At 37.5% G+C, this 26,533-nt stretch overlaps 1 protein-coding gene across 2 annotated transcripts in view; it reads left to right on the forward strand.

Moving 5' to 3' along the window:
* NFKB1 (nuclear factor kappa B subunit 1) overlaps positions 1–26,533 on the forward strand; it is a 115,013-nt gene that overhangs the window by 69,179 nt on the left and 19,301 nt on the right. For both annotated transcript variants that reach the window (XM_081046179.1, XM_081046180.1), the window contains exons 7-14: positions 3,984–4,147; positions 5,975–6,133; positions 7,502–7,606; positions 9,761–9,852; positions 11,670–11,808; positions 18,905–19,048; positions 20,390–20,479; positions 21,781–21,957. In XM_081046179.1, the coding sequence (XP_080902305.1) occupies positions 3,984–4,147; positions 5,975–6,133; positions 7,502–7,606; positions 9,761–9,852; positions 11,670–11,808; positions 18,905–19,048; positions 20,390–20,479; positions 21,781–21,957 (1,070 nt within the window). The remainder of the gene's footprint in view (positions 1–3,983; positions 4,148–5,974; positions 6,134–7,501; positions 7,607–9,760; positions 9,853–11,669; positions 11,809–18,904; positions 19,049–20,389; positions 20,480–21,780; positions 21,958–26,533) is intronic.

Here is a 26,533-nt window from a genome sequence, read left to right on the forward strand (position 1 = left end):
TGTACTTTTGAATGATATACTTTAACTTCCTCTCTCTCGGCCTTTGTGATATTGTGTCATATATTTTACATCGACATATGTAAATATATTAGTTTAAATAAATATATGTATAAATATATACATATGTAAATATGTGTAGGTAATATAACACATGTCAATGTAAACTATGACACTATATATATTTTTAATCTTTGCTTTAAACAATTATCTTTTAAAGAAATTTTAAATAAGGAAAAATATATTTATATTTACCCACACATTTACCATTTGCAGTGCTCTTCATTTTGCTTCATAATCAAGACTTCTTTGATCTGATTTCATTTTCTTCTGCCTGAAGCCCTTCCTTTAATTTTTCTTGTACTACACGTCTGCTGCTGATAAATTATTTTAGTTGTTGTACGTCTTTAAACTCTATATTTTGTTTTTCAAAGGTATTTTTGAAATGTGTAGAATTTTAGGTTGACAGTGTTTTTCTTTCACGTCCTTAAAATATGCTGCTCTAGGGTGTTCTGACTTGCCTTATTTCTACAAGAAATCTCCCGTCATTCTATTTTTGTTCCTCTTCACATAATGTGTCTCTTTTTCGACATCAGCTTTTCAGAATTTCTCTTCACTAGTCTAAGCAATTTGATTATAATGGGCTTTAGTGTAGTTTTCTTCATGCGTCATGTGCTTTAGGGTTCAGTGAAATTCTTGGATCTCTTTTAAATTTTAAAACTTGTCAGCCATTATTTTTTAAAACATTTTTTCCCATCCATTTCTCCTTTTGTTCTTCTTTTGGAACATCAATCACATGTATATTTGGCCATTTGAAATTGTCCCACAGCTCATTGATGATCTGTTCTTTTTAAATTTTTTTCAACTGCTTCATTTTGGGTAGTTTTATTACTATGTCCTCAAGTTCACTAATCTTCTTGTCTGTCATTTCTATTATGTTCTTAATCCTATCTAGTGTATTTTTCTTCTCTGACATTGTAGCTTTGATCTGTACAGGTTTGTTTGGGGTCTTTTTTATATTGTCCATGTATCTCCTTAACATACTTATGCCTTCCACCTTTTTCACTATATGTACCATATTGTTAATAGCTATTTCAATTTACTTGCCTATAAATTCTGTGTTTTGTCTCATTTCTGTACGTATTTCTATTGATTGGTCTTCATCCTCATTATGAGTTGTATTTTCCTACCTCTTTTTATGCCTGGTAATTTTTGATTAGATGACAGGCATTTTGAATTTTGGATTGTTGCATGCTAGATTTTTTTGTATGCCTTTAAATATTTTTGAGTATTGGGATGAAGTTAAATTTGGGAAGTGTTTATCCTTTCTAGACTTCCTTTTAAGTTCTGTTAGGGAAACCAAAGCAGCCTTAGTCTAGGGTTACTTTGATACCTTAGTAAAGCATTTACCCTGATGATCCATGTATTACAAGGTTTCTTAAACTATTCCAGACCTGTGTGTTCTCCAAACATTTTTTTGCCTGTTTATTTCTGGCGGTACTTTTCCCAGCTTTGGGTCATTTCCTCACATACATGTTCGGCTAGTACTCAGCTGAAGACTAGAGCTGAAGCACCTGCATCTCTGAGTGTCTCTCTGCATGTGGTTCTTCCCTGTCTGGTACTCTGCCTATGAGTTCTAGCCTCCTGAGCCTCCTCACATTTTTAATGCTGTCTCCTCTACTCAGACAGATAGCCAGGTCCTGTTAGGAGTCCCTGTGCTGCAACCTGGAAACTCTAGGCATTAAGCCAGTATAATGGTAGGATTCACCTTATTTCTCTTTTCTTAAGGATCACTGTCCTGTGTTGCCTATTTCCAGTGTCTGAAAACAACTTTTTTCGTGTGTTTTTTGCTGTTTAATGTTCTCTTGGTCTCTGTTACTCTATCCTTACCTGAAGCAAAAGACTGACTTCTATGTTGTTTCATTTATTACCAGAGTAAATTTACTATCCATATAATGAATAATAAGAATGTTGCATTTTTTTACAGGGATTAAATTAAATAATATACATGAAAAGTACTTTATAGATGGTAAAGTGTAAAGTGCTACACAGATGTTTGTCCTTGCCATTACCAAGGAACTTACCTCATTTTCCTATAGTTGTGGATGTTCTATGTAGGAATAAGGCCTAAAAGACCAAAAGATGGAGGTGTAGTTTCAGAAAAATTGCCTATGCCACCATCCATTTCAGTATGTCATGTTGCATATTTTTCTGTGCTGTATTAATGTATGCATTCATTGATTCAACAGACATTTATTAGATACCCGTGTGTCAAGTGCTGTTCTGTGCACTGGAGATCTCTGCCTTCACGGAGCTTAAATTCTCTTAGTGTATGGTCTTCTGTGTGTGTGTCTCAGCTGTCCCACTTTTTTCAAACACAGTATGAACACATGTCTCTTTCTGTGTGTTGGCCTCTGTATGAGGGCTCATCTAATTCTGCCTTTACCTCTTAGGCTTTCTTTCCCTAGTTTATCTGGTCTTCCCACATTATCTTATTCTTTGTTTCAGTCAATCCAGTTGTCATAATATTTCTAGATTTCCTCTACTGATCTTTTCCTTTTTTCTTTATAGGTAAAAGCTAGAGTAAATGAAAAGTCCTTACAAAAGTCCACAAGGCTTTAAAAGATCTGTGCCCACACTTACCTCTTTGAACTCCTCTATTACTAATGACCTCTTTTTCATTTTCCTCCAGCCACCTTGGCCTTCTTGCCATTGTTGTCTTTAGAAAACACCAGGCAGGACCCTTTTTCAGGGTCTTTGCACTTGCTGTTCCTCTGCCGTGAATACTTTTCTTCCACATATCCACATCTTTCCTCTCACTTTCTTCAAGTGTTTGTCAGTTGTCATCTTTTCAATGAGGCCCTTTCTAGCCTCTGTCTATTTTAAAGTGTCATGCCTTCTTCTACCTCTCCTATTCCCCATTTCTACCTTAGTTTTCTTGGTAACACTTATTACCTTTTAAATTATACTGTAAAAATTGCTTTGCTTCTTTTCTGCTGTTGAACTAGCATAAAAATTCTATGAAACTAGGGATTCTTTTGTTGCTGACAAGAGCACTAGGACTCAGTCTGGCACTAATAAGGAGCTAAATCAATATTTGTTGAATGAATGAGTCTCCTTAGTAAAGTGCTTTTTTGTTTGTTGGTTTGTTTGTTGTATTACATTTATTAAATATACTTCTTTGTTTCATGTACTTTAACAATAAATGGCTAGAGAATTTTTATATATTTTCTTTAAAATCCCTTAAATAGCTTTATTTAGCTTGTTAACGTATTTTGTTCTATAGATGTATAGCCTTCATGAGATAAAGGGTTCTCCATCCTTGATTACAGGTATACCTTCAGGCCTGAGTCCCTGTAGAATTAAATGGCATTCTAGTAGTAATAAATCATTCCAACCTTATAGATAACCTAGGAGGAGATAGAATTCCAGGAAAGACTTTAAATCCCAGGATTTAAGGATCTTTAATCCCAGGATCTTTAAATTCCAGGATCTAGACTTTAAATCCCATCCAGACGCCAAAAGATATCCAAAAGAAAAATCTTTCAAAATATAATATTCCTCTTATTCTCAAAAAAAAGTTAGTACTATATTTGGAATTACAAAATTTTTGTACAACTCTCATAGAAAACACTTTAAAATGAGTCTAGGTAGAACTTCCTATTGTTATATACATATGTACCCTACTCCCCTAATCATAATTTGAAAGTCTAATAAGCTCTGAAAACCAAAAGATTTTGCTAAGTTTACCATGACTCATTTGGTGGCAAAACCCAATCTGCCCTGATGTGCAACTGGTTATATTTTTCCATTTGGTGAGTCTACTTGATATGCTTCACTGCAGAAATAGTGATGTGTTTGATTATATTGTGGGCCCCAGCAACTGAGGACTTTTTTTCACTCCACTTTGCTCAAGTGAAACCATACTCTCTAGTCATTGACTGCCTAACTTTTGGCTGTTGTTGTTGCTGTTATGTTTTCTCTAGCTTTGCAAACCTGGGTATACTTCATGTGACGAAGAAAAAAGTATTTGAAACACTGGAAGCACGGATGACAGAGGCATGTATAAGAGGCTACAACCCAGGACTTTTGGTCCATCCTGATCTTGCCTATTTGCAAGCAGAAGGTGGAGGGGACCGGCAGCTCACAGGTGGGCATCTCTCTCCCAGCCTTGCTCCTTTGGGAGCTCAGGCTCTTATTTTCTTGTGTGTAGACTATGTGCTCATCTGTGTGCCCCAAATTTCTCTTTCTCCCAGCCTGTACCCCAAGGAGCTCCCGTCCTTTCCCTGCTCAGGTACCTTTGATAGCGTCCTGCTACCTGTAGAATAAAATCTCTACCTCCATAGCCTGGCATATAAAGCCGTCACGGTCCGGCCCCCGTCACCTTTCTAGGCTCATCTCCAGTCCCACCTTGCACCCCTTCTCCCCATCACTGCCCCCTGAACACCTGATGCAGCTTTCCACCTTTGTATGTGTATTTCTCTACCTAAAATACCCCACGCTTCCTTTTTCAACCTGTCAAAACCAATTCATAATTCAAGACTTAGTTCAAAAACACTTCCTCTGTTATACCTTCCCCAGCTCACCTTACAAGGAATCTTTCTTTCTTTGAACTCTTTAGGAACATTATTAACTATTCTCTTTATCATAAAAATACTTTGTTGTATGTTTTCCTGCCTTTACCTGTGTTTTTGTTTTGTTTTTTTCTTTCAACCTTATCCCACTACATGCACCATTTCTGCTTTCATATGTTCTCCTTTTGTCTGGCCAGTCTGTCATCAGCTCATATTCAGCGGATCCAACAGCAGTCATCATTTTTCCACTAAATGTGTTCCATCTTCTAAAGAAGTATGCAGACTCTAAGACTTATCATCTTTGACTCCACCTTCTCCCTGTGCTACATCTCCCGTTAGCTGTCCAGCTATGCTGTGCGCTCTCTGGTGCTCCACTCCTCACTCCATTTGCGTTATGCTGTCACTTCTAATGCAGTTTACACCCTATGTCCAGATGGATCTTACTAAGGCCTACATCTCACCACTACTTAGAGTCTGCCCTTTACCTGCAAAATCCAAATTCTGGAAGCTGGCATTTTAGACCTCCCAAGAGCTGGCCCCAGTCTGCATTTCCCACTCTGTTTCCCACCATACCCCTTCATGTCAAACTGAACTACTCCATAGAAGTACCATGATTTCTCATTTCCTTTCATTGGCACATTTTTCCTATACTTCCCTCTTTCTGGAGTGCCCTTACCCTCTTCATAAGATGAAGTTCTGTCCCTTCAAGATTTAGAGCTAATGTCTTTTCTGCTCCAAAGTCTATGGATTCTCCCCTCCTTTGAAATTCCGTATCTCTTCATCTCTAGCCTTTTGACAGTACTTATCACTTGAATTATCACCTTTTGTGATATAAGGTAATTATGATTATATCCATCATGATTGTGTCCATCATTATGTCCATGAAAGCGCCATCAGGAGGGCAGGGAGGAGACAAATGCAACTGAGTCATTCAGTTCCTTCAAAAGTACTTTTTGGGTACCTACTATGTGCCAGTTCTGGTGCTAGGCACTATTGAACAAACATAGTCTCTGTGCTGAAACAGCTTTTTGAATACTTAATTTTTATATTTCTCTATACAACCTATGCATAGTTGGCTTACTGCATTCCATTCCATCACATCCTTTGTGCCTTCAACTCTTATTGTAGGAAGAAAAGGAGAAGAGCTCTGGGTGAGATAAGAAAGGAGAAGTAGAGAACAGTTTTTACTGTCATACAGAGGAAATGCAGGTCTTCTTTTGATGCCTTTAATTTCGGATGACATAAACGAGACAAACTTTAAAATTTTATTAGTAACATGAAGAATTTCAAAAGAGATTTTTGTTTACGTTCATGTTACTTGGGCTTTGTAAAAGCATCCTATCTAAACTGTTCACGCTTTTCACTTTCACTGGGCGTGAATGCTCTGTGCTGTATGGTCCTAGATCGGGAAAAGGAGATCATCCGCCAAGCAGCTCTTCAGCAGACGAAGGAGATGGACCTCAGCGTGGTACGACTCATGTTTACAGCTTTCCTTCCAGACAGCACCGGCAGCTTCACCAGGCGCCTGGAACCCGTGGTATCAGATGCCATCTACGACAGCAGTAAGTACTGGTCTTCTAATGGGAGAGGCAGCTCTGTGTAATGTCAAGAACAGACTTGCAGCGCCCTGGCAGTTACTTACAAGCTCTGATTTCAGGAGTAAGTAGCTTCATCACTTGGAGCCTCATGTTTATCATCTACAAAATGGGAATTCTAAAATCCAATATAAAAAGTTGTCTACTGAAAGTGAAATGCTATGAGGTGCTCAATAAATGTAGTGCTCCTTCCTCTGATGTGCATATTAGTCTTTTACATACAATGCCAAATCTCATTACTTACGAATTTCTTGCTCTGAGGATATATTGTTGGTGTACTTAGATGGGAAAAGTATCTCCTTTTTTTCGTTGGGATGCTGAAGAGAAGTTAATAAAAGACAACTATTATTCTTAGCCACCTTCATTCTCACGTGTTATAACTTTATCAAGATAGGAACTTCAAGTTAACTGAATGAGCAGTATACATTAGACTTCACAATTCTATTTCATGGCTTCACAATTTTATTTCAGTCTATAGTTCCTAGAATTTTTTAAGAGCTTCACGGTGGTCTTCAGCATTTACCATGCAAATTTCTTGTTTGGTATCTGTGGGATTTATTAAACAGAGATTTCTAAAAATCCTGCAAGTGTAGTACTTAGGTTCATTGAAAATATACAGACTTTGGTCTAAGTAGAAAACTCCATGCTCCAAGTACAACAACTAACTGATTTCTCTAATTTAAACAAATTTGAAGGGAAGTGAAAGAGTTATAAAATGATATGGACTCATATACCAAAGATCACCTTAAAATGCAGCTGTTGGAGGAAAAAAAAAAAAGGAAGCTTTATACTATTACCACACAAAACTTTTTCCCCCTAACCACACAGAATTCTAATTTAGTTAGGGGAAAAGAAATATAACATCTCCATTTTTCTTTTCTGTATAATAAAAATTAATAGTTTTTAAAAACTGTTCCTCCTAAATTTCTAGGACCCTTATAAATGGTATATCAGTATCACGGAAATAAGTTTGGGGTGAAAGTCTTGCCCTAATTGAAATCCCACAAATCCATTGGCTTGATACTTCCCGGAACATCAGAAGAGCTCTTTCTCTTTCTGTATTAATTTCTTACTGTGTTAGTGCTCCCAACAAACATTGCTCCTTTCTGCCTCATCCGTTTCGATGATAGTGAATGACCGTCACCCAAGAAGTGCTCTGAGGACTTCAGAAGGCATTTTTGTTTTATTTGTATCCTTGTTAAAACGATATTCATGAAAGCGTCTATTTAAACTTTCTTCTGGTTGATGTGTGTTAAGGACAGGATCTCTCATAAGAGACTGGGTTGTGAAGCTGAGGATAAACCGTGACGTCTGTTGTTTTTCTCCTATGGACAGAAGCCCCCAATGCATCCAACTTGAAAATTGTAAGAATGGACAGGACCGCTGGATGTGTAACTGGAGGGGAAGAGATTTATCTTCTCTGTGACAAGGTTCAGAAAGGTAAACATACGCTCTGATCTCAAGATGTGAAATATTCTGTGTGTATCTGTGAGTCACTTCTTAAGCAGGAGACCCAGTCATATCCCTTTTCTGCCATAGAACTCCTTTTAAAATTTGCACATTTCACCTCTTGCAAATTTAAGTTGTCTGTGTTATTTGTTTACACCCAACTAATTGCTGTCGCCAGCAGCCCTGCTCAGCTCTTGGAGACTCAGGCCTGTGGATTATTTTATGGAGTCAGTCCATCTCATATTTGGTCTTTCTCCTTTTCTGCTGCCTTCCATTTCTCCCAACAGTATTGCCTTTTCCCAAGAACCCTACCTTCTCATGATGTGCCCGAAGTAGGACAATCTCAGTTTGTCATTTTTGCCTCCAGTGATATTTCAGGCTTAATTTACTCCCTGACCTATTTGTTCATCTAATGTTTAACATAGTATAAAATTGTTTATCGTGTTTATCTTACAATGCTTTGTTGCAACAGAGAGAGAACTTCTCCAAATATTTTCACATGATACTGTGATGTCAGCTAAGAAAAAGAAAGAGACTAAGGTTTATAGGGAAATTACCAGAGCGTATTCCTCTCATAAGTTTTACTTTCAGAAGAGGTTCTTGGCCATTAATCTCTCTTAGATATAGTACGAGATTGATATGTTAACAAAAGCTGAAGGAGATTATGTTATTTTCTCAAATATCACTTATTTTTAAAATAAAATGATAGAAAGTATAGTATAATACAGATCTACTCACTATAAAAGTGATAAGCATTTTCAAAATAAGCAGATGCATACCTGGAAGTATAGCCTCTAAATAAAAGAATTATGGCTTAAATGAAAAAGAAAATTCTCATTTGAGGATATACGCTCTGAGGTAAAATGTCGGAAGAAAATGAGTTCAGATACCAGATTTTAAACTAAAGGTATATATCTTTATCCAAAAAACGTTTACACTTTCTCTTCTAATCTTGTTATCAGCTTTCTTTTAACTCAATTTATCCAAGTCATATGCATTTCCCGATTCCTGGGTGGACATACTATGAGGAAACACAATCTGAGTTATCTTTATTTGTAAATGTGATTCTTAATCATTACCATTACATTGGAATGGCTTCTTAAAAGAAGTCTTGTACCAGGCTTAAAGAATCTGAATAACCAAGTCCACGGTAGTCCTACCTGAAGGCAAAGGAATAGTGCAGTCCTTCCTACCTGTAAGATGGAAAGTATACCCAGGCAGAAGCCAACCTGAGTTATGTTGACATATTTCTGCAGAAGTAGAATCCGTGACTACTGAAGTGTGGAATTTAGGCATTCTAGGTTAATCTAAAGGGACTTGACCAACAATATTTTTAACAGTTTCTCACTAAAGATAAATAAAGTATTATAGGGAGGAAGCATAGGAGAATGTTTAAGTCAGAAACTGTACTGTCTATATTCAAATCCTGGCTTCTCCATTTACTACTGTTCAATCTTGGTTCTCTTCTGCAAAATGATAATATTAATAGTACACCTGCGTCACAAAGTTATTGTGAGGATTAAATCAGTTAATATATACATATAAATGACTTAGAACTGTGTCTGTCATATAGTAAACTTTATGTAAGTTAAATATTATTGTGTAAATCTATATTGAGCTAAACCACCTTTTGGAATTCTGATATTCCTCACTATTTTTCATGTTTCTCAGGAGTGAATTGGTTAGGGATGGAGAAGTGGGACAAAGACTAATTAAGAGAAATCTCTGATTGAATAGGTAAATCTAGTATTCTGTCATTTTTTTTTATTTTTTTATTTTGTATGATTATTATTAGTTTCAGGTGCACAAGACAAGGTAATACTTAGACGTTCATCATTTATATCCCTCACACTGTGAACCTCCCCCTCCTCATCCCCCCTTTCACTATCCCTCCAACATCGTACCGAGCCATCATATTATATATATAATATTCTGCCATTTTAAATGAAACTTGGGGCCCATTTTACTGCCAGTAAAAAAATTCAGTGATTTGTGACAATTTTTAATTATTATAAAGTTTTATTTCACAGTAATTACTTTCAAAAAAAATTACTGGTAGAATGTGGGACCAACTTTATTTTTCAGCATGTTTATAAATATTATTACACTATGTGAAATTATATACCTGAATGTGACTGTTTGCAGATGACATCCAGATTCGATTTTATGAAGAGGAGGAAAATGGTGGAATCTGGGAAGGATTTGGAGATTTTTCCCCCACAGATGTTCATAGACAAGTAAGTGGATGATGATGATGATTTTACATTTTCTGACTTGTTGAAATTTAGTAGTTTCCAAATATGAGAAAGGAAAAATCATAAATATTTATTTAACTTTCATAAATGAATATTATTCTGAAGACTCTTGCAGGTCTTTCAGAAAAGTTACCTACTGTAGAATTACGGGCAAGGCTCTATAAAACCTTTGGCTCTAAGACATTTCATTTGGGTATCTGATCACCTAGCCATAAGGCTGTAGCCCTCAGGTCCTTTGGTGGAAATATTTTAAATGTTTGTATTTGCTATGTTCAGGCTGGGTGGACCTAAGTAAATTTCTTACTATGTGAGAAATTTACTTTCTCACAGTTCTGGAGGCTAAAAGTTTAAGATCAAGTTCTGACAGGGTAGATTTCTGGTGAGAGCTTTCTTCCTAGCTTCTAGACAGCTGCCTTCTCGCTGTGTCCTCTCATGGTGGAGAGAGTGAGCTCCCTGGTGTTTCTTATAGGAACACTAATCCTATACAATCAGGGCTCTGCCCTCATGACCTCCTTTAACCTTAATTATATCTGTGATGGCCTTATCTCCAAATACAACTATGCCAGGAGTTAGGGCTTCAACATACAGATATTGGGGAGAACACAATCAGTCCATAGCAGTGTTCTACTGGAGTAATTCTGGCGAAGCCTGTTAAAAGGGTGTTCTAATGAAAAAATGTTGAAAGAAGGAGTCTTCTAGTTGAGGCTGATGTCATCATAATAAATCAAGATTTCCAGGTGACTGAGAGATGAAAATGCTAAATTCTCGTCTTAATGATTACTCTGAATGACTGAGGAATACGATTTTCACAAACACAAAAGATGGAAATGATCCAAATATCCATCAATAAGTGGCCAATGAAATAAATTATGTGTGTCTGTGTGATGGAATATTATGCAGTTATTAAAAAGAATGACTACTCTATGAATCAATATGTAAAGATACAACATCAAACATTTTTTAAGGATGGATATAAAACAATGTGTATATTTAAAAGATTCACTGTTCATGTTTGCATATGCATAAAGAAACTCTGAAAGAATACAAAAGAAATCAATAACTTCTCTGTGTTTACCTCTGGGGGATGGTCAGGTAAGTGGTAGGAATTGCCTGGATACGAGACAGGAGTAGCAAGGAGAAGTTTCAGTGTATGCCATTATATTTTACAAAGTCTTGTTTGCTATGAATATGTTACATCATCAAAAAATGTAACTAAAAAATTTTAAAATGCCTAACTATTGTAGCACTACCAGAAATTAATAAGAAAGCTATCTTAGAAGTGTTACAGAATGCATATGTCTAGAGCCTTCACCATTCTCACCTCAAAATATATGGACCCTGTGATGATGTCTCACTTGCATGATTTAGTTTCCTTTCCTCAATGTTTGGCCTGCAGGCTAATAGTAGTACCACCTTCCTCATCTCTCTTCCCACATCCAGTCTTTCTGATGTTGCTATAAATAATCATCTTGGAGACGTTTAAGGCTGATTGGAAAGAGGAGAAGGTGTATGCAATGTGTTTTATTTACATGATTGTTTACAACTGGAAGACATTTAAAATATTAGACAAATGAAACAATAAGATTTGCAATATATTCTCATAGTCTTGCTTCAGTTTCACAGTGTCAATTTAATAAATGTATGGGTATAGAAATCTGAGTTTGTAACTTTCTCTAGGGTGCTGTATTTTTTTGTACACTGTGTCTAAACATTGGGCATAAAGAATATGTTTAATGAGCAGCATTGCTGTGGGGACAAATGTACTCCTACCCCAACATTTGGATGTTTGTGTACTGCAGTTTGCCATCGTCTTCAAAACTCCAAAGTATAAAGATATCAACATTACAAAACCAGCCTCTGTATTCGTCCAACTTCGGAGGAAATCTGATTTGGAAACTAGTGAACCAAAGCCTTTTCTCTACTACCCTGAAATCAAAGGTAACTTGGCTGTTTATACTCTTGCATATTGTTCCAATAAGAGCACTTACTGAATAGAAAAGATCATTTAGTCACCTCCTTTGAACGCCTTCCTAATAACTTGCCCCTGGGTCCATGGTACTCATTTTTGTTGTTATTGTTGTTCTCAATGCTTTCATTTATGTTTTCATTATTAGTTTCAGGTGTACGAAACAACATAGTGAGTTGACATTTGCACACCTCACAAAGTGATAACCTCAAGTACTACCCATCTGACACTGTACATAGCTATTACAATACTATTGACTATATGCCCTATGCTGTACTTTACATCCCATGACTATGTATTTTTTTAATTGTCGTTGACATTCAAGATTATTTTATATGACTTTAAGGTGTACAGTGTAGTGGTTAGGCATTTATGTAATTTATGAACAGATTCCCCCAAGACGACTAGTACCCATCTGACACTATACATAGTTTTTACAATATTATTGATTATATTCCCCATACTGTATTTCACATCCCTGTAACTATTTTGTAACTACCAATTTGTGCTTCCTAATCCCGTCACCTTTCTCATTGATCCCCCATCCTCCCTCCCATCTAGCAACCATCAGTTTGTTCTCTGTATCAATGAGTCTGTTTTGTTTGTTCGTTTATTTTGTTCTTTAGATTCCACATTTAAGTGAGGTCATATTTGTCTTTCTCAGTGTGACTATTTCACTCAGCATAATACCTTCTAGGTCCATCCATGTTTTTGCAAATGGTAAGATTTCATTGTTTTTTATGGCAGAGTAATATTCCATTGTATATATGTACCAGTTTCTTTATCTAATCTATTGATGGACATTTCAGTTGTTTCTATATCTTTGCTATTGTGAATAGCACTGCAGTAAAAAGAGGGGGGCATATATCTTTTCAAATTTATGTTTTAGGTTTCTTTGGACAAATATGCTGAGAAAGGAAAAAGTAAAACTGTCATTATTTGCAGATGATATGATATTATATAGAGAGAACCCCAAAGACTCCACCAAAAAACTATTAGAATTGATAAATGAATTTACTAAGCTAGCAGGATATAAAATTAATATTCAGAAATCAGTTTCACTTTTATACACCAATAGCAAACTATCAGAAAGAGAAATTAAGAAAACAGTCCCATTTACAATTGCATCAAAAAAATACCTAGGAATAAATTTAACCAAGGAAGTAAAACACCTGTACTCAGAAAATTATAAGGCATTGAAAAGAGAAATTAAAGAAGGTATAAATGAATGGAAATATACACCATGCTCATGGATAGGAAGAACTAATATAGTTAAAAATGTCCATACTACTTAGGGCAATCTATATATTTAGTGCAATCCCTATCAATGTACCAATGACATTTTTCCCAGAACTGGAACAAATAATCCTAAAATTGATATGGAACTATGAAAGACCCCCGATAGCTATGGCAATCCTGAGAAAGGAGAAAAAAGATGGAGGTATCATGTTACCTGATATCAAATTGTACCACGACGCTATAGTAATTAAAACAGCATGGTATTGGCATAAAAACAGACACACAGGTCAATGGAACAGAATAGTGAACCCAGAAATAAATTCATGCCAATATGGTCATTTAATCTGTGACAAAAAAAGCAAGAATATACACTGGGATAAAGACAGTCTATTCAATAAATGATGCTGGGAAAACTGGACAGATATATGCAAAAAAAAAGAAACTCGACCACCTTCTTACACCATATAAAACAATAAACTCAAAATAAATTAAAGGCTTAAATGTAAGACCCTAAACCATAAAATTCCTGAAATAAAATATAGAAAGTAAACTCTCAGACGTTACCTTTAGTAATATTTTTACTTATACATCTCCTCGGGCAAGGGAAACAAAAGAAAAAAATAAATAAATGGACTACATCAAACTAAAACATTTTTTCACAACAAAGAAAACCATCAACAAAATGAAAAGACATCCTACTGAATGAGAGAAGATATTTGCCAATGATGCATCTGATAAGGGGTTAATATCCAAAATTTATGAAAAACTCATACAACTCAACACCAAAAAAACAATCCAATTAAAAAATGGGCAGAGGACCTGAATAGACATTTCTCCAAAGAGAACATACAGATGGTCAATAGACCTATGGAAAGATTCTCAAGCTCACAAATCATCAAAGAAATGCAAATAAAAACCACAATGAGATATCACCTCACACCCATCAGAATAGCCATCTTCAATAAATCAGCAAACAAGTATTGGTGTTGGTGTGGAGAAAAGGGAACCCTTGTGCACTGTTGATGGGATTGCAAATTGGTACAGCCACTATGGAAAACCTATGGAAAACAGCATGGAGGTTCCTCAAAAAATTAAAAACAGAACTACTTTATGACCCAGGATGGTACTTATTTTTAGAGAAAAGAAAAGTAATATACTATTTTGGGGTCATGGAATTAAGTCCAGCCTTTTAAAAGAATGTTATTTCCATCAAGCTTATATGAGATTTAGACATTTGAGAATTTGTCTTTGAATTTGAAATTCTATCATTTATTCAGTAACTCAGGGATCAGGCATTTGAGATGAAAAGATAAGACTCACTATGTAGGGGAGTCAGCCACTCCACCAGTGGACCTCTGACAGGTGAAAAAAGACTCAGCCCCGATACAGTACAGAACTATAAAAACGAATAAAGCACCATTCTTTTTCTCACAAGAGACACACCAAGAAGAGGAGATAATAGTCTCCTTAAGTAGTTATAATGCTAATTAATTATTTTAATTATTTCCCAAAGTGAAGTATCCACAAACATATACGAGAATGCTGAGGAAAGAGAGCCCTTGCTTCTAAAGCCACCAAGAAGAAGGCTTCTTCTAGGTCCTTAAAATTGGCAATATATTTCAGTAGTTGGATGTGAAAGGAAAAAGGAAAGGGTCTCCTAGGCTTTAGAAACTTGAGGAGCTAAAACAATTTGTATTTGTTCATAGAAAAGTGTTATGAGCTCTGAGATGGACTCCTAGGTCAAGCAGGGGAGGATGGCCAGGGCCAGGCTCAAGTGCTATCTATGATTGGCAGCTAAAGAATTTTGCCTTGATTCTGGAAAGGGCAATGATCAGGCCTGTTTGAATTTGGAATGATGGCTCTGACTTCTTGTATAGACACTGCGGAGATTATCTGGGCAGCAGGCAATGAGTCAGAAGATAAATGCAAGAATCCAAGTAAGAAACGGTGAGACTATTAAAGGTATTAGTGCAAGGAATGAGAGGAGAAGGTGGATTCAATGATGGTGTCAAGACGACCCACATGTTGGCTAAGGTAGGTGAGGGAAAAATTCAGGAGTTGTAGGTGGTTATAGGCATGCCAGCCTAGGAAGGTTGTGATGTGGTTGAGTTGATAAAAGAATCAAGAGAGCAAAAGTAGATTTAGGTGGGAAGAGAGGAAGTTCAGTTTAAAACATGTTGCATTTTAGGTTCCTGTGGCACATTCCTAATAGGCCAGTCAAAAGGCAGAATTGAAATTCCAGAGAGAGCAGGGTGGGAAAGTCAGCATTGAGAATCCTCTCAGAATGAGTGTATATGTCCCCCAGACTGGATAACTATCCAAAAGTACTTCACCTGGTGTCCACTGACGCCCAAGGGCTCCATGGATAGAAATGTACTTAAATGTAAGTAGCTTTGCTGTAATCCTATTTTGTATTTTACATGTTGAAAACTGTGATTCTAAGCAGGGTCCATAGCCTTAACCAGACTACAAAGTGGGCCATGGCACAAACAGAATTAGAAACCCTGAACGAGAGGGAAGTGAGCCTAGCGAGTGAGGTCGATAAATGACCGTCATGGGGCACCCAGGTCCTGGCTGAGGTTGGAAACCACAAAGGTGCTACAGCAACGGTCCACACATGTATTGGATCCTGTGATAGCAACATGTGATGGATGATTTTGAAGAGGACTTTCTTTTCCTAGAATTCATGCGGTGGCAGGAGCACTTAAAAGGTGCTTCTGTGAGTTCTTGTTTCTTTTCTGAGGTTGTGACCTCTCCACTGATGAGTCAGATTCATAGTGCATTCCGTGACTGGTGGTTTGAAAACATTGTCAGCAGAGGAGCCTTTCTTTTCCCTCCACATGAAATTTCATGCAAAATCTCAGTATGTAAACCTGATAGGCTCTGGTTAAAACAGAGGTGGACAACTCTACCCACTTAGCCTTTCCCAGAAGCTCTCTCACCTCTCTTCACTTCCCCAGCCAGGAGCTGCCTGAGGTCTTCTGAATGCTTCAGTCTGCATACAATTTGAAAATCACTGCTTTAGATTAAACACTTTTCTTTAAAAGTAGACAAAGAAGAGAAGCATAGCAAAATTTTTGAACTTTATGAGGACAAAAATAGATTTCTTGTCCTAAAATATGTCTTCAAAATAATGTCAATTTTTCTAACACAGAGAATCATGTTTTAAAAAGGAAACCCAGATAAGTATTAGGGCTTAGAAATGTTCAAAGCTGAGCTTGGTCTGTAGGCGGCATGCTGCCTTCCCCAGTGGTATATGTGCACCCAGATAATATGATACAGGAGGGACACGTTCAGACTGTTACTTTCCTTGCTACACTATGGTAGGAGCCATCTGTTCTGGGGTTAGAGAATGGACGCTCCTGACAGTTCAGAATCCCACCTAAATGCTTCAAGCACTTCCCTTCCAGGCTATCATTGACTAAAAGCTGGATGTAACATAAATAATAAAAGGAGAACCATTTGGAAAAATAAGGGCTAGCAGTTGAGCTCCACAGAAAGAAGGGCCAGCATATATTGTGATTAAGTCATTGTGAGATTAGAACTATTTTATTGAAGATAACAAATTACCTTAATCTATAAACCTTTTGAATTATAAAATCCAAAAGTGAAATAATCCCAAGGAGAAACAATGACACCAGGCATGTGACTGGTCAGAAAAGTAGCAGACCATGTAACATGAGAGTAAGTACATGAAAATGATCCAAATGATCAAATGATACAACCCCAAGGAATCATTGTATACAACTCAAAAATCATTGAGCACATTTTCCATTGCTCCTAGCCCTTCCAGTCTCTCCCTATCTTATTACCTAATTTTATATTCTTCATTGTTTTTATTAATATGTAAAATTGTCTTCTCTACTAATTTGTGTCTGTTGTCTTCTTCCTACCTCCCATAAGAATATTCTTTAGGTCACAGCTTTGGTCTTTCATGTTTATTGCTCTAGAACAGTATATGTCTCATGGTAGCTGCTCATTAAATAACTGACCTGACCAATCAAGTTGGTATAACTGATGGAAAAAATTTATACATCTTTCCAAAACCTTTGATAAGGAAGTTGTTCAAGTTTCTCCACTTTGAGGTCACCTCTTTCTAGTGGAAGCAGTTTCCTCAAAGGTGACCCATGTTGGCTTTTTTTCTCCCTAACAAGTCTGGACAAGATCAGTTTTTAAAACATTATGTTCTAAATGCACTTTGCTACCCTACTTTCCCCTGCTTCATCTTTCAACTTCACTCAGATGATCGGGAGATAATCAGTAAACAACAGCATTCTCTCTAGCCCTGAGATGACAGAAACAACCGCAGAATTAGAAATAAGTGAAGATATTTCCGAACACAGACAACAGCCAAAACTGACATTGAAGATTCAGAAGTAGAACAATCGTTAAGTATTAGGCTGCTTATTACAAAAAAGGACACCACATTGATTGTTTATTCAATTTAAACAAAAAACAAAACTTTTTTTCACTCCTTCAGCCCAAAAGAGGGAAGGAGAAAAAATATATAGCAGGAAAATCAGAGAAGAGAAAAGGAAACAGAAAGAAGAAACAAGAACACAACAATAGACCACAAAGGCAGTGCCAGAACTCAGAGGGGCGGTGGAACTGGTGAGAAACACAGGCAGTAAGAAGCTAAAGAAAAACAGAGCAACCACATGAGGAATGAGGGAAGAAAGTCTAAAGAACATCTCGACCTGGACAGTCAAAACTCTCAGCATCACTGTAGTTTAGTCAAGTAGTGGTTTTAGACCTTTAGCCTTCCATAACCCATCAGTCACCCCAACAGCTATAGATCCCTCTTTTACTGTATTTCTGGGGTCCACCCATTCTTATTGTCATGGTGACCACCAAGGAACAGCCTCCATCACCTTGTCTTCATTGTCTCTGCCTCTCGCTTTGACTATTTTGTCCTATGTACCAGTGACAGGTGAATCTTCCCAAAATACCACCACAGCACATCATTCTCTAGTTCAAAAACATTTGTTGGCTCTCCTGCCTGTGAGTTAAATCCCTTCAGTTCATAGTTCACGTGCTCCACAATATGGTCTCAATCAGCACTGTTTCTCAAGAATTCCTCATACTAAACTTTCACTTCAGCTACACAGATCCACTTTTGTTCTCATAAGCACACAGTGCACATTCTTTCCTTCATTACTTTCCCAATGTATCCCTTTCCCAAAACATCCTCCACTTGCCCTTTTCTGATATAAAGTTGATTTAGGGAAACTTTTCCTGAAATTTCCAGCCCACAGGGACGTCCTAGAAGTCCTTCCTTAAACTCCTGGAATACTGGTTTGCACCATGCATTCAACATATATACATAGCTTTACAGTGCTGTCTCTCTGAGTCTTTCCACCACACTTTAAAATTACACTGGAGGGTTCTTGACAGCAAAGACCTTATGTCATACTTCTCTATTCCTAGCACTTAGCTCATGGGAGATAATAAATGTTACATAATAAATGTTAGCAGTAGTTGTTTTGTATAACCAAGTGAAAAAGCTCAATAATATTTTTCTTATTCAATATCTTAATCTTTGATGGACAATCTAGTCTCTCCCTAATTTGAATGCATGGGGACTCAAGAAACTGTTGCAGAGAGAATTTGGGTGTGTACTGTTCTGTGGTCTCTCTGAGGCTGGTTCTCAGTCTTCGTATCACTGGAATAAATATAATGCTTCTTGAAATTTGGCATCTCTTCCTCCTTGGTACTTTCTGTTTCCCTTTAAGATGTTTAAAAATACTATTAGAATCAATATCCTTTCTGTGACTAGCAGTGGAACTGAATCAATCTTTTCTCCTCTGGTTTCTCTTCCTTTAACGACAGATAAAGAGGAAGTGCAGAGGAAGCGTCAGAAGCTCATGCCCAATTTCTCGGATAGTTTCGGTGGTGGTGGTGGTGCCGGGGCTGGAGGCGGAGGCATGTATGGCAGTGGCGGTGGAGGAGGGGGTGCTGGAAGCACCGGTCCAGGTACAAAGCAGATCTATTCTTTCTAAAGCTTTTTCACATCAGAGACGGGCAAATTTTCTTTTTCTAGATTTTCCAGCTTGTCTGTGGGTAGAGTGGCTATGACATTATTGAGTAGGATATGTTAAACTGCAACTTCCCAACCAATATAATTTTTTTGCAAAGAAATGCCATGTTCTTTTTGCAATATGTAGATAATACTAAAAATTATAAGAGGGAAAAAAAGTCACCCACAGCCAGTTACCCAAAGAATACCTCAGTTAACATTTTGTGGTATATTCCCTCTCTCTCTCTCTTTTTTTTTTTTTTGGCATAGTTGTCTTGGTATTCTTTGGAAACATTGAAAATTTGAAAATACATAAAATCTTGCCATCAAAGGTTAACTACTTGTAACTTTTTCCATGAATACATTATAATATATATTTATGCATTTTCCCGAGTACAGCTGTGCATATCCTCCTTACGCACATTATTTTAATCCATTTACTTGTATTAACTATTATTAGGTTGGTGCAAAAATAATTGTGCTTTTTACAATTATTTTTAACATTTTAAACCGCAGTTACTTTTGCACCAACCTAATATTATCGCATCATGATTGTGTATAGAGAATCATTATGCTGTTTTTCTAACAAGTTACCATGAGCATTTCCCCTTGGTAATATAATTTTTTAAGTATCATTTTAACGACTCAACATTTCATAAAGTGAACAGACCATAATATAAACTTGCTTGACTGTTGTTTCCTGATTTTTATATAAAACACTACACTGAACTCTTCTACCACATTGCTTTTCTTTTATTCCAGATAATTTTTTAATTAGATTCTCTGACATAAAATCATGTCAGAGAATATAACATCTAATACCAGCTATTTTCCCAAAGAGTTTTACCAATCTATGCCTCTGCCAAAAATGTATGGGAATGAGCAGTGGTGGTCACGTTTCCACTGAGGAATCAGTATATTTTTCTGTACTTTGTTTGGTTCAGTTTTTCTCTCCAGAGGTTATTTTCCTGTCTTCTGTGTCAGGAAGTCTGAGTTTGGGTGGTGACCACTCTCTGTTAGCCTTTCCTCTCCATGACCTGGGAGATTTTTTCCAGAATGGACTCCCCTATGCTGCCCCAAGCCTGGGCACTGCCTGAGTAAACTTTGCCAGAGTAGAATTGTAGTCATCCATGAACCCCCATGATGCATGTTACTGTCAACAGAAACACCATATCAGCCACACTGCCCTCCCACACCAAAGCGTGGCTCACCTAAGTTTGTTGAGTCTTTGTTAAAAAACACCAAAAAAACAAAAAAAAAACATAATGAGGGTTCCTTTCTTTTACTTTCCATTTCAGGATATGGCTTCCCCCACTATGGATTTCCTGCATATAGTGGAATTACCTTCCACCCTGGAACCACTAAATCTAATGCTGGGATGAAGCATGGTAAGTAATAATTATTTTTTTTTAATACTGAGGAAGGAACAAAAAACTTGATGCCAAAAATTTTATTACCATAATTTATCATAACATTATCATCTTGAAAAAATTTGATGAATGCAAATAAACTAAGATACTTTTCAAAAAATATATTATTTCCTGGGAAGAGTATAAATTCTACTCCTGATGCTTTGTTTATGTTTATATATTTACTTTGTAAATGGCTTGAACAAAGGGAAGAAAAGAACATTAAAGAAGGACATATAGAAACGTGACTATTCAAACATAAAAAAGTCACCAAACTTACCTGCTCTCTTTTCTTAAATACTATATTTTTGAAGACATTTTGAATTTTATAGGGATAGCTTTTTCCCATCAATTTCATCCCCTAATTACCAGGTGTCACACCATGTGTTCTTTGTTTGTATTACATGTCTATTCTAGTGTATCCATTGAAGAAATAATACAGTGAAGTCTTCCCTTGTATTAAATGCTTATTTTATGTCAGCTGCTTTAACCTTTTAACGGTAAATTTCATGATTGCTCTGTAAGGAAAATATTAGTATCTCCATTTAACAGCCAGAGAATACCGAGGTTCAGAAATGTTCAATCACTTACTGAAGATACATATCTGTTAGTGGCAGAATTAAGATTTAAACCAGGTCTGCCTATGAAACCTAGGTGCTCTCATTGTACCGTCAGATAACACAGTCAGACCTGAAAGAGCATCGTCAGAAACGTGCCCTGGATAGCTCCTACAATAAAGAACAGGAATTGATATCATGTCTTTACAACTTACTTAGTTAATTAGCATTAGGAAAAAAATAAGTCCTCTGCTTTCAAGAACTTTATAAATTCCACTTTCCTGCAATTCACAAAAGAGCTTTTATTTCATTTTGTCCTTTACAAATTAACAGAACGAGATGTAAGTTTTCAGAAGTGTAAAAAAAAAAAACGTTTTTTAACATCTTAAAAGTTCTCATTACAAGAAAAACAATTTTGTAATTGTATATGCTAATAGATGTTAATCAGACTTAACTCTAGTGGTCATTTGACAATATATACAAATATCAAATCATATTGTACACCTGCAATTTTAAAAAGTGGTTTTTAGAAGTGAAAGTTTAAAATATCTCCAAAACTTGTTACTTATGACCATTTTAAAAGGAATTTTGAATTGTTGTTTTTCTTTTCCCTTCGCAGTAAACTTGCCTATCACGTTTATCTGACCTTCATTAAAACAGTGAATTATAACTTAATTAATAGATTTTACTGAGAAAAAGCTGATGTTTTTGCTTTTCTCTTAGGAACCATGGACACCTCATCTAAAAATGACCCTGAAGGTTGTGAGGAGAGTGATGACAGGCGGCTCTCCAGGAAAGTAACTGAAACCTCAGAACAAGATAAGGAGTCCAGCAATGAGGATGATGAGCTTACTCTGACGTATACAGTGGGAGTAAAGGAAGAGAATTCTAGGTTTCAGGGTAAGTAAACACACAGATGATTACATTGTATTGCTTGGCGAGGGGATGGGTCAGCTCTAGGTATAGAAGTTATTTCCAGATGACTGGTTTTATTTTTTATTAATCTGAAGGTGATATATCAATATTTAGTTCAATGTGTTCTTCAGAGTCCTATATCTTTTGAAAACCAGGTCATTTTATTCACACTGGGATTTCCATTTTCCCAGTATTATCTTTGAATATAAAGTACAGAAATTTACATATGCATTCTCCAATCATAATCATGCCGTTTTAGGGTATCGTGAAAGATAATCTAATTCATTTCTGTCACAGATAATAGAAAACAGTTTCTATAACTTTAATAGTCTCCCCTCTCTAGACTGAAGTTCGACTGTCATACTAAAGTGGAACTTGGCCTCAAAATAAGAACTTTTCTTTTTATCCTGATGCCCTTTTTGGAGAATTAGGATTAGAAGGGACAGTGTATTTTTGTGTGTATTTTGAAGTAGTAGCCGTTAGAGTATGTGTAAAGAATCGAGGTCATCCTAGATTATACTCAGAAAACTTTCTGTAAAGGGAAAGTTAAGAAATATTTAGACTTAGTGGCTACATATGGTCTCTAGCACACATTTTTTTACACCCCTTTAAAAATGTACAAACCACACTTAGCTAGGGGGGCATATAAAAACCAGCCATGCATAGGATTTGGCCCTCAGGCCCCAATCTGCCTTCCCCTGACCTTCAGGAATCAAACTTTACAAAAACACCAATGGCTCATGGAAACTCTGTCTATGGCAAAAACTGTGTTTTTTGGCACTTGGCCTAATGAAAGAGTTTTAAGAACTCCAATGAAGGATATCCAAAATGGCGGAGCAGATAAACACTGTGCCTGCATGCTTCCGTGAATACATTAAAATTACAAGTAAATTATAGAACAATCAACCTGGAGAACCATCTGAAGTCTAGCCAAACAGAAATCTTATAACTAAAAATATAGAGAAGAAGCCATGTCAAGACGGGTTGTAGAGGTGGAGACGCAGAACGGGCCCCAAACCTCCCTGTGGCAGTTGAGAATCAGGAGGGATACGTCAGCTGCCGCGGTTCCCCCCGGAAGAGAGAAGGTCCCCAGGCGTCCACACCAGGCTCCCCAGCCCAGAGTAGTGGTGCTGGAAAAGGAGCCCCCACAACATCTGGCTGTGAAAAACGGGGAATTCTGACCGTTTGGGTGGGACCAAAAGCTGCAGGAAACCAACACGTCCACTTAAACAGCCCGCACACAGACTCACTTGCTCGCTTGTAGACACTCACCCTGAGTTCCAGCGCAGGAACGGTGACTGGGGGGGTGCCTTGGAGACATACAGAGTAAGGCAGACTCAGGTGTGTGGCTTAAGCAGGAGGACTGGAGGACAGTCGGCATTTTCCCGGTGAGGAGGCCTCCTCCCATGCACCTGGCAGGCAGGCGCCATCTTTGCTGTGTTGAGTCCGCCCCCTCTGGCCAAATCTGAATCTGAATGACCTGGTGATTGCCACTGCTTCACCTGCTGACTTAGCTGGAATGCTGCCCTACCCAGCTCTCACACCACCGGAGGTAGTTTTCCGCAAGCAGCCAGTCCCTCCCAAATTGCACTCTTTCTTATTGGAGTCTGGCAGACTCCAGGAAGGTGGCGACTGGCCTCAATGTGCTCTGAAACTTTTGCTGAGTTACTCCAGGCTCAGCACTGGCACCAAACCAGAGTCTATATTAACCTGGTGACCACAATTCCTCCCACTCTAGTGAATATCTGAAACCCTGCCTCACCCAACTCCAGTACCACGCGAGGCTTATCAGTGGCTGAACTTTAAGGGAGCCAGTAGGTGGAAGCAGGCTTCCAGGTGTCCTCGCTTTTTGCAGAGATACCGCAGGCCTGGTACTGGTGGCAGCTGACTTTGATTAGCAGCATGGCCTCTCCCACATGTCTCTAGGTTTAGCACAGGCAGCAAACAACTGCAGATTGCTTTGTAGCTCCTCCCAAGTAGCATCCAGCCATTTACAAGCAGTGGCTGACCTGGGCCTGCACTGGAGCCCCTCTCAGGAGGCTACCAACATACTTGGAGGTTTGCTTCAGACCACAGCAAAGCACCACCCAATTAGCCCCACAAATGGTACAAAGGGTGGTCTCAGAGGCAACAGAGCCCACTGGAATGAATCCCACTCAGTGGGGTAAGCCTCTTGCACAACAGCTGTGGACGTGGCCAAATCTCACAGCCAATCAGCCTGAGAGTCAATCCCACCTACTGAAGTGCCAACAGCAATCAAGGCTCAACTATAACAGGAGGGCACACACAACCTATACAAGAGACACTCCTGGAGCATCCAGCTCAGGTGCCCAGGGAGACTGTGCCTCTGGGCCCCACAGGACACCTACTATATAAGGCCACCCAGCCAATACTGGGAGACATAGCAGATCTACCTTATACATAGAAACAAACACAGAGAGTCAGCCAAAATGAGGAAACAAAGAAATGCATTCCAAATGAAAGAACAGGAGAAAACTTCAGAAAAAGAACTAAATGAAATGGAGGCAAGCAACCTAACAGATACAGAGTTCAAAACAATGTTTACAGGGAGGTTCAAGGAACTTATTGAGGACTTCAACAAAGAAACTGCAAGCATAAAAAAGACATAGAAACCATAAAAAAGAACCAGTCAGAAAGAAGAATACAATAACTGAAATGAAGAATGTATAAAAGGGATCACCAGCGGACTTTTATAAGCAAAGGATTAAATAAGCAATTTGGAAGACAAAGCAGAGGATTAAATAAGCAATTTGGAAGACAAAGCAGAAAACACCCAATCGGAACAGCAAAAAGAAAAAAGAATTTTAAAAATGAGGATACTTTCAGAGACCTCTGGGACAGCATCAAGTGGAACAACATTCACATCATAAGGGTACCAAAAGGAGAAGAGAGAAAGCAAGAAGTTGAGAACCTGTTTAAAGAAATAATGACTGAAAACCTCCCTAACCTGGTGAAGGAAACAGACGTACAAGCCCAGAAAATGCACAGAGTCCCAAACAGGATGAACCCAAACAGGCAACAGGCCTACACTAAGACACATTATAACTAAAATGGCAAAGGTTAAAGACAAAGAGAGAATCTTAAAAGCAGCAAGAGAAAGGCAACTAGTAACTTATAAGGAAGCTCCCGTAAGACTGTCAGCTGATTTCTCAATAGAAACTTTGCAGATGAGAAGGGATTGGCACAAAATATTCAACGTGATGAAAAGCATGGACCTGCAACCAATATTAGTCTAGCCAGCAAAGCTGTCATTTAAAAATCAAAGGACAGATAAAGAGCTTCCCAGACAAGAAAAAGCTAAAGGAGTTTATCACCACCAAAATGAGTATTACAAGGAATGTTAGAGAGACTTCCTTAAGATATCAAAGAAAAAATTAAAATTATGAAAAGTAAAATGGCAATAACTACGTATCTATCAAGTATCTATCTACGTCTCTATCAAGTATCTATTTACTTTCAATGTAAGTGGATTAAATGTTTTAATCAAAAGACATAGGAAGGCTGAATGGATAAGAAAACAAAATCCTTACATATACTGCCTACAAAGATTCACTTCAGATTGAAAGAGACGCAGACAGAAAGTAAAGGGATGGAGAAAGATATTTTGTGAAAATAGAAATTTAAAAAAAAAAGCTGGGGTAGCAATACTTACACAAGACAAAATAGACTTTAAAACAAAAGCTATAAGAAGAGACAATGAAGGATCCAGTAATCCCACTGCAGGGTATTTATCCAAAGAAACCCAAAATGCTACTTTGAGGGGACATGTGCATCCATATGTTCATTGCAGCATTGTTTACAATGGCCAAGATGTGGAGGCAGCCTGGGTGTCCATCGATGAAAGAATGGATAAAGAGGAGGTGGTATTAGGTTGGTGCAAAAGTAATTGCTGTTTTTGCCATTATTTTTAACCTTTTAAACCACAATTACTTTTGCACCAACCTAATACATACATATATAATGGAATATTGCTTGGCCATGGAAGGGAATGAATTCTTGCCATCTGTGGTGGCATGGATAGACCTGGAGGGTGTTGTGCTGAGTGGAGTGTATCAGACAGAGAAAGACAGATGCAATATGACTTTGCTTATATGTGGAATCTAAAGAACAAAATTAACAAACAAAACAGAAACAAATTTATAGATACAGAAAACATTTTGATGGTTTCCAGATGGGAAGGAGGTTGGGTGTGTGGGTGAAAGAAGGGAATGGGATTAAGAAGTAATTTGGTTTTTACAAAGTAGTTATGGGGATGTAGGATATAGCATAGGGTATATAGTCAATAACATTGTAATAGTAACTATGTGTGGTGTCAGATGGGTACTAGATTTGTTAGGATGATAGATGGGAGGGGATTGCGGGGCAGGGTGAAAAAGGTGAAGGGATTAAAAAGTACAAATGAGTAATTACAAAATAGTCATGGGGGTGTAAAGTAAAGCATAGGGAATATAATCAATAATATGGTAATAACTATTTATAGTGCTATGTGGGTACTAGACTAGTCAGAGGGAATCACTTCTTAAATTATATAAGTTTCTAA

The sequence above is a fragment of the Rhinolophus hipposideros genome, assembly GCF_964194185.1.
Source record: "Rhinolophus hipposideros genome assembly, chromosome: 1".
Taxonomy (NCBI): Eukaryota; Metazoa; Chordata; class Mammalia; order Chiroptera; family Rhinolophidae; genus Rhinolophus; species Rhinolophus hipposideros.